The sequence below is a fragment of the Seriola lalandi genome, unplaced genomic scaffold (genome assembly GCF_002814215.2).
Source record: "Seriola lalandi dorsalis isolate HSWRI2012SDOR001 ecotype SW California unplaced genomic scaffold, Sedor1 jcf7180002054553, whole genome shotgun sequence".
Classification (NCBI taxonomy): domain Eukaryota; kingdom Metazoa; phylum Chordata; class Actinopteri; order Carangiformes; family Carangidae; genus Seriola; species Seriola lalandi.
The window spans coordinates 39570-54431 of NW_019525106.1; the positions used below are offsets into that span (position 1 = coordinate 39570).

General features: G+C 42.0%; 1 protein-coding gene across 2 annotated transcripts in view; it reads right to left on the bottom strand.

Moving 5' to 3' along the window:
• The window catches only part of mical3a (microtubule associated monooxygenase, calponin and LIM domain containing 3a), an 85367-nt gene that overhangs the window by 15470 nt on the left and 55035 nt on the right, over window positions 1–14862 (bottom strand). Inside the window, exons 26-41 of one of the 2 annotated variants that reach the window (XM_087176397.1) lie at window positions 13648–13755; window positions 13003–13189; window positions 12096–12190; window positions 11755–11848; window positions 8966–9161; window positions 7766–8079; window positions 7360–7452; window positions 6526–6687; window positions 6007–6069; window positions 4710–4784; window positions 4439–4552; window positions 4264–4343; window positions 2132–4181; window positions 1954–2048; window positions 1189–1368; window positions 32–82 (exon numbers count right to left, since the gene is read on the bottom strand). In XM_087176397.1, coding sequence (XP_087032523.1) covers window positions 32–82; window positions 1189–1368; window positions 1954–2048; window positions 2132–4181; window positions 4264–4343; window positions 4439–4552; window positions 4710–4784; window positions 6007–6069; window positions 6526–6687; window positions 7360–7452; window positions 7766–8079; window positions 8966–9161; window positions 11755–11848; window positions 12096–12190; window positions 13003–13189; window positions 13648–13755 — 3957 coding nt within the window. The remainder of the gene's footprint in view (window positions 1–31; window positions 83–1188; window positions 1369–1953; window positions 2049–2131; window positions 4182–4263; window positions 4344–4438; window positions 4553–4709; window positions 4785–6006; window positions 6070–6525; window positions 6688–7359; window positions 7453–7765; window positions 8080–8965; window positions 9162–11754; window positions 11849–12095; window positions 12191–13002; window positions 13190–13647; window positions 13756–14862) is intronic. The other variant, XM_023415480.2, reaches the window with a different exon arrangement.

Here is a 14862-nt window from a genome sequence, read left to right on the forward strand (position 1 = left end):
GGGGTATCAATGGGAATGTATGTAATACTACCTTTGTGGCGTATGATCTCTTGAACGCCAGTGCGTGAGGAACATAAACAGACTTGGGGAAGACAAAAAACATAAAAAAGGGAGGAAACAAACATGATACAGATGATATGATTAAATGGGTTAATGATTATGTGAAAATTGGTCAAAATAAAACAAACAAAAAAAAAAGTAATATTTAGCAGGTATGATCAAAACAGGCAATGTTAATATCCCACACCAAAACATAAATATGACAGGGTGCAGCGACATTTTGTACATCTATGTTAATTCAAAATTAGTCAAATGAAACACTAAATCACAAATTACATTGTAAGAAACGGATTTGACATGTAAAACCAAGGATTTGAGAGACCTGTCTTCCCATAAAGTGGTAAGAAAAGTCTCTATTAAATACACTTACAGAGCTGGGAAACTATAATACTATACTAGAGACTAGTCTACTCGATTCCTGTGGGCTCTCATTCAATTACACACGGCCTGGCAGGCATGATGCAGCTTTAATCTCCCGTGACTGTAGCTGAATAAAGTCCAAATTCAGACCAGTATTCATGAAGAGTAAGAAAATGTCAATTCCTTCTCCACGCGTGTCGTCAGGATGAAGAAAACTAAATGGGAGTGTGTGAAGAGTTTGTTTTTTGTGTGCGTTTCCAATAGTTAATGGATTCATGCCTCTGGCCCTGAACTCACTGTATCTATCTAAACCACCAGGTACACACACAAAAACTGAGCAGCAGCAGAGACAGAGATTTTGAATTTCAGCCATAAGCATAATGAATACAAATGAATTCAAATAAAAGAGCTCATATTAGAGACAGTCCTCGCAAAAGCCATACCTCCAGCATATTTAATGAATCCAGTCTTGAAGAATTCACTCATTTAGCAATTTTGATAACACATATGATTATGATGTACATTTAATATGTCATATTGTGGAGCTGAAAAATATGTTCTCAACCATGACTTGGGTACATGATTTGTTCTGAGGGGAAAAAAGTTGAAATATTCTTTTTAATAGTCTCCTTAAAAAAGAATTAATGAAGTTTTATTACAAATTAATTCCAGGCCAGCTTCAACAGCCAGAGGCAAGCCATGTAGGCTATGTGAGTGTTCATATGTTTATTTGAAATTCAAAATCATTTAACCACCACTGCACAATACCTCGTCATTGTCTTTTTCCTTTTCTCGATCAACCTCTTTTTCCCGCCCTCTTTCTTTATGCCTCTCTTTCAACCTCTTTTTCTCCTTTAACTCCTTCCTTCTCTCCTTCTCCAGTTTCTCCTCCTTTATTATGGCTTCCTTCTGCATGCCTGACACTAGGTCAAAGATGTCCATATGCCGCTGGGAGTGGAAGAAATTATTTAAATGGAAGGTGGTTTTCAGGGAAGCAAAACAGAAACAGAGGCAATGGATGTACTGAAGACACGTCGAGCCTCGCAGAAGCCCTGTCTGCAAAATGCTGTCTCACCCGCTGTAGTCTGCAAAGGCTACACAGGCATATCTGCCAGGGTTAGACGTAGGGCAGTGTAAATATGTTAATGGTGTTCTGCTTTGCACCTAACTGGATGAACACATCACCTGCTACTGCTGTTTGTGTGAGATTTTTGCTGATAAATGTGAGGGGAAGATAGTGATTTTCAGAATCAAGCCTCACTATATCTACAACAACAAGATCAAAAAGAGTAGCTGTTCAAAAGGCTTCAGAAATTTTGAATGAGTCACAGTCTCATCTAAACTTCACTCTACAGTTTGCTGACTGGTCCGGCTTTGGGCAGCGGGTCTCCACTGATTGTCAGCAGATGTTTTACGGACTAAAATGTCTTAAATGAGCCGAGTCAACTCAAGCTGGCTTTGCGAAGCTCTACATGTCTAAATTACCTGATGGCAAAGATGTGAAATGTCTTAGTTGGGTCTATTGTTACTCACATCTGCCTTAGACTTCTGGGAGGATCTCTCCAGAACGTCGTCACAGGACAGGTCCGAGTCCTCAGAGAAGCTCAAGTTTCTGCGTGATTTCAAGTCTGTAACGTGTAAAATAAGCAAAGAAATTAACTAAATTCCCACATTCAAAAACGCATTTTAAACTCTGGATTGCCTCTCTCACCTGACGATCTCCCAGGGGGCGATGTTCTCTTCCCAGAGTCCTGAGTGGTGGAGCTTGAGGACGGCGTGCTCGGACACGATTTGTCATCCTTCTTCTTTTTGTCCTTCTTGTACCCTGAGAACACAGCCTTCCATAACGACTTATGTTTGGGCGGTGTCTCGTCCGTGCCGGAGACCCTGCTGCTGTCGTTCTTGGCTTTTTTCTCCTTCTTGTTCTTGCGCGGCGAGAAGAGGGAACTTCGTTTCTTGCTCTTACTCGTAGAGGAGCCGTCGGACGAAGCCACCGAGCTGTCCAGACTCTTGTTGCTGCTGAAGAAACGCTCCGGTATGGTCTCGGCCTTCTTCGACTCCAGGGCTTTCACGGCCGATGTCTTCGGAGATCCGACTGACTTTTTACTTTTTCCTGCGGTATCCGGGGTCACACTCCAGGCCACTTTAGGTGAGGCACCCTTGTCAACGTCAGATTCTTTCATTTTGTTTAGCTGCTTGGCCATGGCGTCCTTTAGTGCCTGGCTCTTGACAGACTTTTCTCTGGCCCTCATTCTCTCTTCAGCAATCTCCTTTGCCTCTGGAGAGAATTGAGTTGCCCTCTGTGTCTTAGAGGCCTGATTGCTTTGGATATTGGGTTTACCATTTTCCATCGCTAGAGCCAAATGCAGAGGAGGTCTTTCCCTGCTGGGCTTGCTGGTGGGTGGAGTATAATACCTGTTCATGCTCGTCTCTGGCGTCCGCTCATCATACGTCTCCTCCACGTCATCGGCAAACGGAATCTCCTCCACCGTCTCCACAAATGACTTCCTCATCTCCACCGGTCGAGGCTTCTTCTTCTCCCTCATGACGACCACTGGAGCTGCTTCTGGCTCTGCCTGCGGTGACGGGACTTTCCTGGGTGCAGGCTTGGGTGCAGACACAGGGCTCAGCTGGGTCCTTGGCGTAGGAACAGGATTCTTGGTTTTCGCCGGCTCTTTGGCACGCTCAGGTGGAGGTTTTTCTGTTCCGTTGCTCCAGGACACCTGATGTCTCTGCTGCCTGAGCACGGCTGGAGACTGATTAGCAGGCACAGGTGGTGGTGGGCTGGAGGGCGGGGTGAGCATAGTGGAGTCAGACATGTTGTAGCTGTCACTGTTTGCCATCTGGCTCGTGGCCAGGCTCCCATTCAACCCCAGGCCAGAGCTGCTGCTGAGGTCTCTCTTATCGGAGCCATTACTCTTGGGCTCCGCAGGTGCAATGGGAGTAATGACCTGACCCTCAAGAGTGATGTTGAGTCTGCGAATGACAGCGCGGCCAGTGAAGGCAGGCTTCTGTTCCTCAGACACATCGGGAGACTGTGTCTTGACAGGAGTTGGTTCCTGTGTTGGAGCCTTAACAACACTCTTCTCTAAAATTTTGCTACTGCGATCCAAAGGAGTCAGACCCAGGCTTTTTCTTATCTCAGCACTCTTTAACCAAAACTCCTCAATGATATCCGTCTTTTTAGAGGGAGTTTCCTCTGTTGAGGAATCTATGGACTTTGAGTGCTCCGATGTGTCCTCGTCAGCTTTGGTCATGGGCGTTGAAGTGACCGCGGGGACAGGCTGAGTTCTAACGGGAGAATCGGAGGTGAGGGGCGACGACGGTTCCTGACAAGGCAAAGGCTGGGCACAGATTGGGGAGAGCGGGTTACCCGTGAGAGGGCAAATGGAGCGGTGAGGGTAGACCGGAGATTTCGGTGGGCAAGTCTCTGGCAGGGGGGTGGGCTGGGAGCGAATTGGTGAGCTAACTGGAGATTTGACAGGGGATCTGACAGGTGACTTGATTGCGGGCTTGAGTGGAGAGGCGATGGGTGATTTGCTGGGTGAACTGGGAGGTGACGAGGCAGAGACATTGACAGGAGAAGCGGCAGCAGGAGGAGAAATAGGAGAAGAGACAGTAAAATGATCGTGGACAGGAGCAGGGGAAGGGCACGGCGGGCTCTTGGCAGCTGGAGAAGGAGTAGTCCTGTCAGGCTTCGTTTCCTCAGGTATGAACGGTTCAGGGAAAAAGCGAGTGCCGGGAGACTTCACAAGAGGTATCTGGAAAAGAAAAACAGAGACGCTCAGGATTTCAGGACTTCAAAACTACCATCACTTATCTTCAACTTTAGATTTATCTCACGTGTGTCTCAGGCCCTGGTGATGGTTTGAGAGGGGAAAGGATGACATCTTCTTTCTGCACTGGGCTGCTGCTGGATGGCTCTGAAGGAACAAACAACAAAAATGTACTGCTATTTATTCTTGTAACAAACATGTACGTGAATGAGCAATTTCAAGGAGTGATTAGTGATGTTTACCAATACTGGAGGCCATTTCCACACTCTCTGATTTCTTGTCTTCTTCAGGAAGAGCTTCAACATGCTCTGATTGGTGCAAACGAGCCTCAGCTTCTGCATCTGAAGGGATGTCATCTGGAATTTAAACATAACATTATGAAGTATTGCACTGTTATACAGCTTTATAATAATTTAAATATTTCCAGTATTTTATTGTGATGAGTTCATTATAAACCAAAGACGTGAAAGAACTGATTGTCTTGTTATTATTTATATTTGTCTGGCAGCTTACCCTGATCCATCTCTGTACCAGGTTCTATATCTGGGCTGTCTGCTTCTGCCTCCAGGTCTTCATCCTCGCCGGGCTCTGGCGCAACAAAGAAATGGCAAGAAATAAGTCAAAAGGGTAACACATTCTGTCTTCACTCATTCAAAGAGTAGAGAACATTTTGCAACTTTCTACAACAACCTAACCTCAACTCAACTTTTTTCAAAAATTAATGGCTGGAGATGGGAAAAAAAAAAAAAAAAGAACAAGAATTAAAAGACTGCTTCATGAAAAAAGCAAAGTTTTGAAGAGTGGTGTGTTTAACTAAAATCTTATTTTTTTCCTGCAAAAAGCTTTAAAGAAAGTGTTCTGGTAAAAAATGACATTCGTTTTGCATACAAATGTAATCATACAAGTCTGTCAATAAATATGAACAAAAGATGGGCGCAGAGTAGCATTAGTAAATACATGCAGCTATCCATTTATAAATTGGCAAAATGGATGACATTTGAACCAGCAAAAGCACAACGGAAATGTTAATGACGATGGTTACGGGAGGAGCAGCAGTCCCTCATGTGGAAGACTCAAAACTGGAACAGGAGAAACGACCCACACAGTTAATTCATGCAGTTATATGCAATAATATCACAACATTAACCATCATTTGTGCTCAATGCACAAAATGGTCTATTGTTCATGTGGGTGCACAAGCACTTACTGAAAGACCATCTGATTCTAGCAGGTCTGAGCACAAGTAGATCTTTACTGAGCTTTTAACCCAGAAAACAAGCGCTGTCCATGAACTAAGGACTCTCATTCCATTCATTCAAGCTTTTAAACTGTTGATTAAGTGCCTCTGCAGACTCATTCTGTAAACTTTTTGCAAGTTCAAGAGCCATTAAGGGGTTAGTCCAAAAAAAATAATAACAGCACCAGCAGATTCCAATGAAATACTGCACATATTACCCATCAGGGGAAGAAACACTGGGGTATTAAGTGTTTTCAAGCCTTGATAGCTCATCTGTCTCTGGAATACATTATATTGCAGTATAGTCTGCTATGTAAGTAAAGAGAAAATACATATTTTGGAAGTTGGAAAGGGTACGGTGAGAGGTTGGGTTGGGAAAGGTGAAATACAGGCGCTGATACGATCCCAAGAGAGAAGAACTCTCAAGAGCGACAGCCGTACAGCATGCATGCTTGTGAGGTTACTGGTCTCTGCACGTGTTTTCCGCATGCTCCAGGAAAAGGCCAGCCGATAGACAGATAAGAGTACAAGTCTAAGGCGGGATGTCACGATCCCGTTTGACGTCTGAGCTACCTCCAGACATGGACTCCAACCAGACTCTCACTGCCTCGTGTCGGGCGGATGTGTGGGCAGGTGCTACGTTCAAACCAGAAGATACAGAACGACGAGGGATAGATGGCAGGGAAATAACAGTAAAGTAATTAGACACATGGGAAAGGACATAGCAGAACACAAAAGAACAAAGCAGAACAAAATCAAAAAGGAATTGACAAGGGGGTTATGTGGTGCACTGGGATGTGGTTGAAGAACTTAACGTTCACCCCAGCGGACCAACAGCAACTCTGAATGACAAATTAAAAGACTGAACACAAAATTAGACATTCCACGAAAAAAAGCAACGTGACAAAAATGTACAAAATCAGAGATGATTATAAACAACAGGTGGGTTAGTTGGGTGAGGTGGCTCTTCCTGTCGCACACACAGACATGAAGACAGAACAGCAGCAGCCGCACTGATGAAAGGAGACCCTGATTCTTAACATTGTGAGGCCCACAGTCTTCCCAGGTGCTCGGCTCCTCTGGGTGGGTTACCTGTGGAGGAGGGCTGCGTGAGCTCAGAGGGTTGGGAGAGTTGGGAGGCCGAGGCCGTCAGGCCGTCCTTGTCTCCGTCAGAGTCCAGGTGTGTTCTCACCAAACCTGGAATGGCCTGGGGATCCACAGGCTGCAGGGCTTGTTGGATCTGTAGGTTCCTGGCTAAATGAGGGAGTCAGCGTGTGGTGCAGTGTTGTGTTTTTTGGGTTGTGGTGAAGTTTTGTGAACCATGAAAAAGGAGATGAGGGCAGTTGTGCAAAGATAGTAGAGAAAGACAGGGGGGAAGAAGAAGAAGAAGAAGAAGAAGAAAAACAAGAAACAGAGAGAAGGGAAAAGACAAATATGAGGGAGAGGCAGAGAGACAGTTAGAATACAGTGGTAATGAAAAAATCATCAAAGGCGAGGAAGAGGGAGGCTGCATGCACTAGACTGCAAAAAAGTCAAACCATAATAGTGAGCTTCAAATATATAAAGTAAGAAAGAAATCATTTGTGGAACACAACAATTCTACCACTTAATACCAAACCATAACTGCAGCACCTATGTGGAAAACACAAACATCTCTGGCATTTATCAGATTAGTATTTGAAAGCCATGTACAAAAACAGAGGTAATAAATAAATAGCAGGTTAAAGTGGGACTCACAGTAAAAAGAAACACACTTTCCTTTGAAACACAACTGCAACCAACAAACCAAAACAATAAAACACAAACAAAGAAAGGAAAGCCACACTCTTATTGTAGAAATCCTTGAAAATGAAACCCAAACCAGCCAGGATTAAACATCACGCTCAAAGTAACTGCAAACACATCCACAGGCACTTCTGCTGCTACCTTTAAATGTACCAACATCCTCTTCATCTGTGAGGTACTTGTCCAGCCAAAGGCCTGACTGGAGCTCTCTATCCCAGGGGCAGTAATCCCCCTCTGCCAGCAGGGGGAGACAGAGGCCATCCCCCCCAAAAGAAACATACACAAATATATGCACGCACACACAAACACAGTGGACAAAGGGGGGAAGTAATGAAGAAGAGGGGGGTGGAAAAGGAGGAAAGAAGCAGAGGATGAGGAGAACAACGGTTGAGAGAGTGACAGTACACATGAAACAGACTTCGATAAAAAGCAAAGGCAACTAAGAAGGACAATCGGACACTGGACAGGGGTGTAAACATACAAAAAAGCAAACAAACTACATTTGTAGTCTTCCAAGATCACACCAAGAGTGGAAAAATAAATTTACCATCGCTTGACTCCTCATCATCTTCTTCCTCATCTTCATCCTCCTCCTCCTCCTCTTCCTCTTCTTCATCTACTTCACCGTCTCTGCTGACTGCATCGCCCTGAGGTTCACCCTCGCCTTCGCCCTCACCCTCGTCTCCGAGGTCACCTCTCAGTTTGGCGTGGAGCTCTACCGCCTCCTTCCAGGGAACACCGCCAAGGTCCGAGGGACTGGGAAGCTGATGTTGCTCCACCTCCACCTCCACCTCCACCTCCTCCTGATCCTGATCCTGATCCTCCTGCTCATCCTCCTCCTCCATGTCTGACTCTGAGCTACTGTCGGAGAACAGGGGAGGCCAAAAACATCAGCTTCCTCCTACAGTATTTCACAATGACTCTAATGTTCCATTTTCTACAGGAAGGAACAAATTTGTATTTTCTATATGTTTTTCTGAAATGTATTTACATTGGGTGTTAAGGAGTCAACAGAAATATGTATGCACCAGTTTTCCAAGTAACATTTATTTTGAGTTATTTTAAGTTATTAATTGTTTATTTTTTCAATTGATTTATTGTTAGGTTTTCGATTCATTGTCGGGTCGAAATTTGTGAAAAAAGGTAAAAGTGGCGTCTTCAAATTACTTCTTTTTTCCGATAAGTCCAGAGATATATGCCTTTTACACTGATAGAAAACAGAGAAAGGCTGCATATCCTCGCATTTCAGAGGCGGTGAATAGAGAATCGTTGACATTTTTAATCGTTAAATGACAATTAACAAAACGATTAATGGATTACCAAAATATGCAATAATCGAAGAAGAGTGTTTGGTGTGTTTGATAAGATATGAGCGAGACCCTGTACTGAAATTCATACAGGGTAAGAATGAATGTGTTGAGTCCAATGTAAAACACCATGCTGTGTATTCTGTTTCCTTTCTTTTTTTCGCTCAAAAAGGTACTGTAATATGGATATATAATTTAGTTATGTTATTTTTAAAGAAACATTACCCTGCACTTAATTTAATTGTGACTACGGCTACTGTTGTTATGTATGATGTGCTGCGTTTGTTTATTTATTTATTTATTGTTTCTCTTTATTCTCTTTTTGTAAGTTTGCATTAAGGCTATAGATATAAAAAATATACAAAATAATAAACTTTTTTTTTTTTTTTTTTTTAAAGTGCAATAATCAAAAACTGTGTATCTCGTTGTTATGCTCCTACCTGGAGCCCAGGTCAGCATCCGTAGCCTTGTCCAACACACTGCTGAGGTTGTGTTCCGCCAGCGTCTCCTCAGGCACCTCCTCCAGCTCCTCCTCCCTCTGCAGGGACACACGATAGTTCTCCAGCTCGATGCGCTCTGGAGTTCCCCGCAGTCGTTTAGCGAGGCTCGGCTCCTGTAGTCCGTTGACCTCTGGTGCTGAGACCCCAGGTGAGATGCAGGCATCAGGGCGGGCAGCAGGTTGGAGGTAAGAAGGCAAGGAAAGAGAGCACAAAACACAACTGAATCAGTTAGGTGCAACAGTCTACAGGAGAGGAGCAGCGCGGGTGGCATGCAGGACTGACTGATGATTAAGCTTCTAACTGTATTTTTCTATGTAGAAAATAAACTGGACTATAGCAAATCCACTGTGTAACTATTTGTGAAAAACTACTGTGATTAAAGACACAAATTCTGACTAAAGTTTTGTGTGAGAAAATCAGTTTAGTAGCATCAAATCCATCGCACATCCAACAATGAAACTGGCGCATTTCCACACAATTTTACTGTATAATTATTTATTCCCATTTACTAAAGCAACTCTGTATTTTTAGGACAAACCGACAACAAGACACCGATTTAAGATCTAGAACTGAATTTATTGTGTTATATTATATTCCTACAGCAGATATTATCAACAAACACAAATAAGTTTAACACTCTAAAATATTTCTTTTATTCTACAGTTATAGGTACAAGGTTGGTGCCTTGCCTTTTTCCCATCCTGAGAAGCAAATCTTAAAACTGTATTTCCAAAGAAGGTATTTGGTGAATGTGAGTGGAATGGTTAAAAAGCAAGTGTTTTACACATTATACTACACTTGTTGTCTCTCCACTCACTTAATCAGAGATACAGTTGCCCTCCAATTACAAATGCTGTAAGCAATGACCCCAATTTACATTGGGGTCATCCCACTAAAAAGGATAGGTGTGAAAGTGAATGTGTGATATTTGATACTGTAGCATTGTATATGTTTATTTTATGTGGTCAGACAGCTGCAATGGTTTCAAGCATGAAAATGCAACACAGCTGTGAAGAAAATTACAGTTAAAATTTTATGCTTAACCTTTCCATAACAATTAAAGGGCTAAAGCGACCCCATGACACTGACAAATTCTGTTTTTGAAAATCTATTCATATGTATTTTCAATATTTTCAATAATGATAATCATGAATTATAGCGAGGGATTTACTAAAATATTAAGACTAGTGATGAAAAAATACATTATAATTTAAGTGAATAATACAGATATAATCCGAAAATGATTTTTTAGTTACTTGAAGAACAACAGTTTTACTTTGACTTCCTATTACTGTGTACTCTAGAGCGATGGACCTCATTTAAATAATATGATTTGATTTTTCCGATTAATCTTAATCAGAAGCTAATCTTCTGGTTATTGTATTCCATGTTGCTTATGTTTAGTAATGAAAGCAATTCTTTAACGTTGTTATTATCTCACATTAATGTTACATTATGTTTATAGTATCATTACAGTACTTATGAGTAACTATTTCAATTTATAATACTACACTTGCCACACAATGCAGCAGGCTCTACGATTATATTCACCTATAATATGCAAAGCAATAAATGCAGCAGAGATGCACTATACTGAGCAAAACACAAGTAGGTCTTAGCAGCAAACTGTCAGGGGTGATGGGCTGAGGGATGCAGGAGGACAAGGCAGATGAGAAAGTGTGACAGAGGAGTGAAAAATCACAAGAGAACCAATCACAGGCACTAATTCAAGCTCTCAGTTTTAAACTGCTCTGATAGGAGGGGGAAAGGTAAAGCTCACAAAAGCACTGATACAGGCACTTCATCACAGTATGGTGAGTTTCAGTAAGAGGGATACAGTAGGTGCAAAACAGCTTACAAAGAGAAAGAAACACATCACAAAGCAGGCTCTAAAAGAAACACATCACACAGGAGGAGGTAGAGGTAAAAGAGAGCAGTCACAGGCCACTAGAGGTTACAGTCACAGAAGAGTAAAGCTTGGCTCTTCATTAAAACACAGGCAAGCAAAAATCGGGTTTAGGTAAACAATTAACTTAGGGATATGTTAATGTATTTCTAAATGCCAAATTTTGACTGATATTTTGAGTAAAGAAAGTTGCCAGATCATTGCTTCACTGAGCACAATAAAATCAGGATGAGAAGAAGAACAAGAGAGTTATACAAAGGGTTAATATTGCTGCCTGGAGAGCTGACCAGAAGGGACTATGTCCAGCTCTTTTTAATTTCCAAGCCAAGAAAAACAAATAAATAAATTTAAGATGCACCATTCACTTCTAAAATTAAGTTAGCAGGTTAACTGCTTCCGGCCAATCACAAGTCATGAACTGGCTGCTAACATGGACAGAGAGAATGCTGCATCTTCAAAAGATAAATCAATCACTGAGACGAAGACTAAGAAAATTCACATGAACACTCAGTGAACGCTCAGTGAGTCAATACAGTCAGCTAAATCTGAACAGTCCAACTGACATTAACTGGCAAAGAGTAAAAGAAAGTAAGGAAGGAGGGACAAGAGAAGTCATGCTAGAGAAGGTTGAGCAGGACTTTGATGGTGAAACAGCAGAAGAGGTAGATGCAGTAGGTACACAGGAAGGGAGAATCTAGGGGGTTGTGTGCCACCTGGTGGCAGGTCCAGGAGAGCGTGCGGCGGAGGGTACGCAGCGGAACTCCCACGCCCATGGCCAGACGGCAGGGCGCAACTGCCACAGCAAGAGAGGAAAGTGGGGTACCTGAGGGCTGGAGTTCGGCCGAGGGCGCTGCCGCTGCCATCGCCCTTCCGGGAGCATCTACGGTCGACGTGGGAGTTTGGGGCGCCTGGTTCTCCTGCAAAGGTAGAGAGACAGATGACGTCAACTCCAGAAAAGTGTCAAATGTTCTTATCTAGGTACAAAATAAAGGATAAAAGGGTTCCTTATCAATATGCAACTCTGCTTCCTACATGGTGGCTCATGTTCTCCTATATATCTAAGCACTGCATTTTGAAGATAAGCCAAACAATTACTTTCTTAATTAACTGCCAGCTATATCTGATTTTCCACCAGGATTTCATCATGTAAATAAAAACAGGTACCTTGGCTGTGATTGGAGCAGGGGAGGGAGCAGGCCTCTTTCTCTGAGCATAGCCAGACAGACGGTAACAGTAGTGAGGCTTGCAGTAAAATTTCCCTGCAGGATAAAAGAGACAGACAGACAACATAAGCAGACATTCTGAATGCATAAAAAAACATATACGGTGCATAATCTGCAAATTTCACCTCATAAACTCCATAGGCTGTTATCTGTTCTGTAGAAGCGGTCTGTCTGTTTGTCATTTAGAATTTAAAAAATGTCTTTTTTGTCTCATGTTAGACCAGCAGTGGGGTTTTAGTCCCACGACCAACTCTGAAAAACAGCTATTCTCAGTCTCATTGAACAAAGTGTTGCCTGTCCTTGAGCACAATAGACACCTCCCAGAGAGGGAAAATATGGAATCATGGGACTCAGTTCTGCTGTCAGTGTACTAATATAATGTAAGGTCATGTCACATCTTGAAAAGTGAGTTTTACAAACTTAAAGCTGGACAGTATTGAAATTTAGTTGGTTTCGTTGGTTATAGAAAATTATTCTAATGGCATAATTTTTTTTAGGCAAGCCTAGTGAAATTTTGTGAAGTTCATGTGCTGCTTTCAGTCCATTCATTTCAAGTATTTTTTAGGTTGGATGCATGGGTGGAATGGGAGGTTGTGGTACACATCTTGACCGTGTCTGTTTAGATACTACCACTGGGGGGTGCCAAAATTGCACATTTTGAGAGGTTTTAAAATGTACAGGCTGATGTGATACTTTCAAAATTGCAATTGTCCTCTATTCAAAGTCTTTTGGTTGATGTTGTGATCATTAAGCCGAAGATAATTTCAATTTATTTTCTGCACATTTGATGTAGAAAAACTGTGACAGACGGCATATAGATGGAAAAATCAAAGGAGTTATCTCCTTACCATCCTCCACATCAAAGGCATACGAGGACAGTCGTAGTGTGGTGCCACAATAGTCGCACTTGAAGCAGCTGCGATGGAAGAACTTCCCCTCTGCACTCAGCCTCTCCATCACGTACACACGCTTTCGACAGAAGAAGCAAACGTCGCTGCCTCCGATGTTGACCGGGAACTCTTTTCTCAGAGAGCCCTGTGGAAAGATAAAGCATTTAATCAGTCTTTAGAAGAAAAGGGGGAAAAATACGGGAATTGAGAGGAGAGGCTTAAGTTTATCAAAGATTTAGTAAACATTATCAAGGCACAATCTCACCACTGTAAAAGTATGCTGGGTATTTATTCAGCTATTTTATAATCTAATAACCACATCACAGCAAGTCATCATTAGGAACAAGGAGGTACAGTAAAAAAAAATCATTTTTCATAACTGTACAAAGTATCTACAAACACAAGGGTAACCCAAACTTCTGTTATTTGTCAAGCAAACACATTCTACAGGCAAAGGGAGGTGGATCAAGGTTCAACTGGGACAGAAAACTAAGACATCAGTGTATCAACCACATGTCACTGAACAAAACAACACTCTGGCAAGCGAGGCTTTGACTTGTGCAGAGGGTGTGCCTCTTCTACCACCTGGAACTGAGTGCTTACCAAATCCCTCTTTTCAGGTAAGGGCTTGGTGTCTTCCTGAGATTGAAGCTGATTGGCTATCTGCTCAGCCAATGAGCTAACTCCTCCTGTGTACATCCTTACATAGCGCTATTAACAGCGTTAGGAAGAAATAAAAAAAATAGATAAAAAGACAGGTGGAGAAACATTAGAAAATGATGGAGGAAAAAGAAAGAACATGAAAAACAGATGGACGAGGAGTGTGTGGGGAGATCATTCAGCACAGCAACAAGTGTTTCAACACAGGAGGCGTTTACAGACAACAGTGTCTGACAGGTCATTTAGACATGACAAAGCAATGTTTCCATGCTTAAGTGATCAAGGGTTTAAATGTATTGGAAGCCCCACCAAACTAGTTACAAACCAAACATACTCTAGCTCATAAAAACAACTCCAACTCTGATATAATAACTTCCGCCCTCAGTCAAACAAGTTATTCCATACGTTCTGTGGTGCATTTATTTGCCAACAAAGAGCATTATTGGATTTGTGACATCAGAAAATAAGTATATTGTTTTTCGAAAGACAAGAGCTGCTAATACTCGTGTTTACACACAAGCAGTCATGCATTTTTCATTCACATGCACACGGACACAGAGTCACTCACACTGTACTGTTGTATTGAATAATAAATATAAACAAAACAAAATGCTGGAAAGCACCATAATAAATGGTAAATGGTTTATTATTATCTGAATTCAGAGAACATTCAACATATAAAACGGTTTTTAGTTTAAATCCTGAATTTTTCTATACCACGATTAGGCTTCAACTAATCAAAACTCCAAAATAAGCTTTCTGATCCTCAATAGGAGAAGAATCAAGGTCACATGTGGTATGAGCAAACTTAAGCCATGAAATATTTGAAATGAGATTTGGGCGTGCTGTGCTGTGCTGCAGTCCCACTGCTAAGTTGTTACTCTGCCACAGTTGGAACTGTGCTTGTCAACATGGGAGTTACGCTAGATTAGATTTTTACTGCCAAGCCGCTCTTCTATCTAAAGCAACTACTAGGGACTCCCTTTGCAACATAACTTTCGGAATTATAATTGAGTTCAAGCATGCACCAGATAAGAATATATTGATATTAGATAGTGTCACAGTCACAGGGACTGATTACTCACCAACATATTTATCACAAAAATCACAGTAAATGGTTAACAGGTTGCAAGTTAGTTTTTTTTTGTTTTTTTTTTT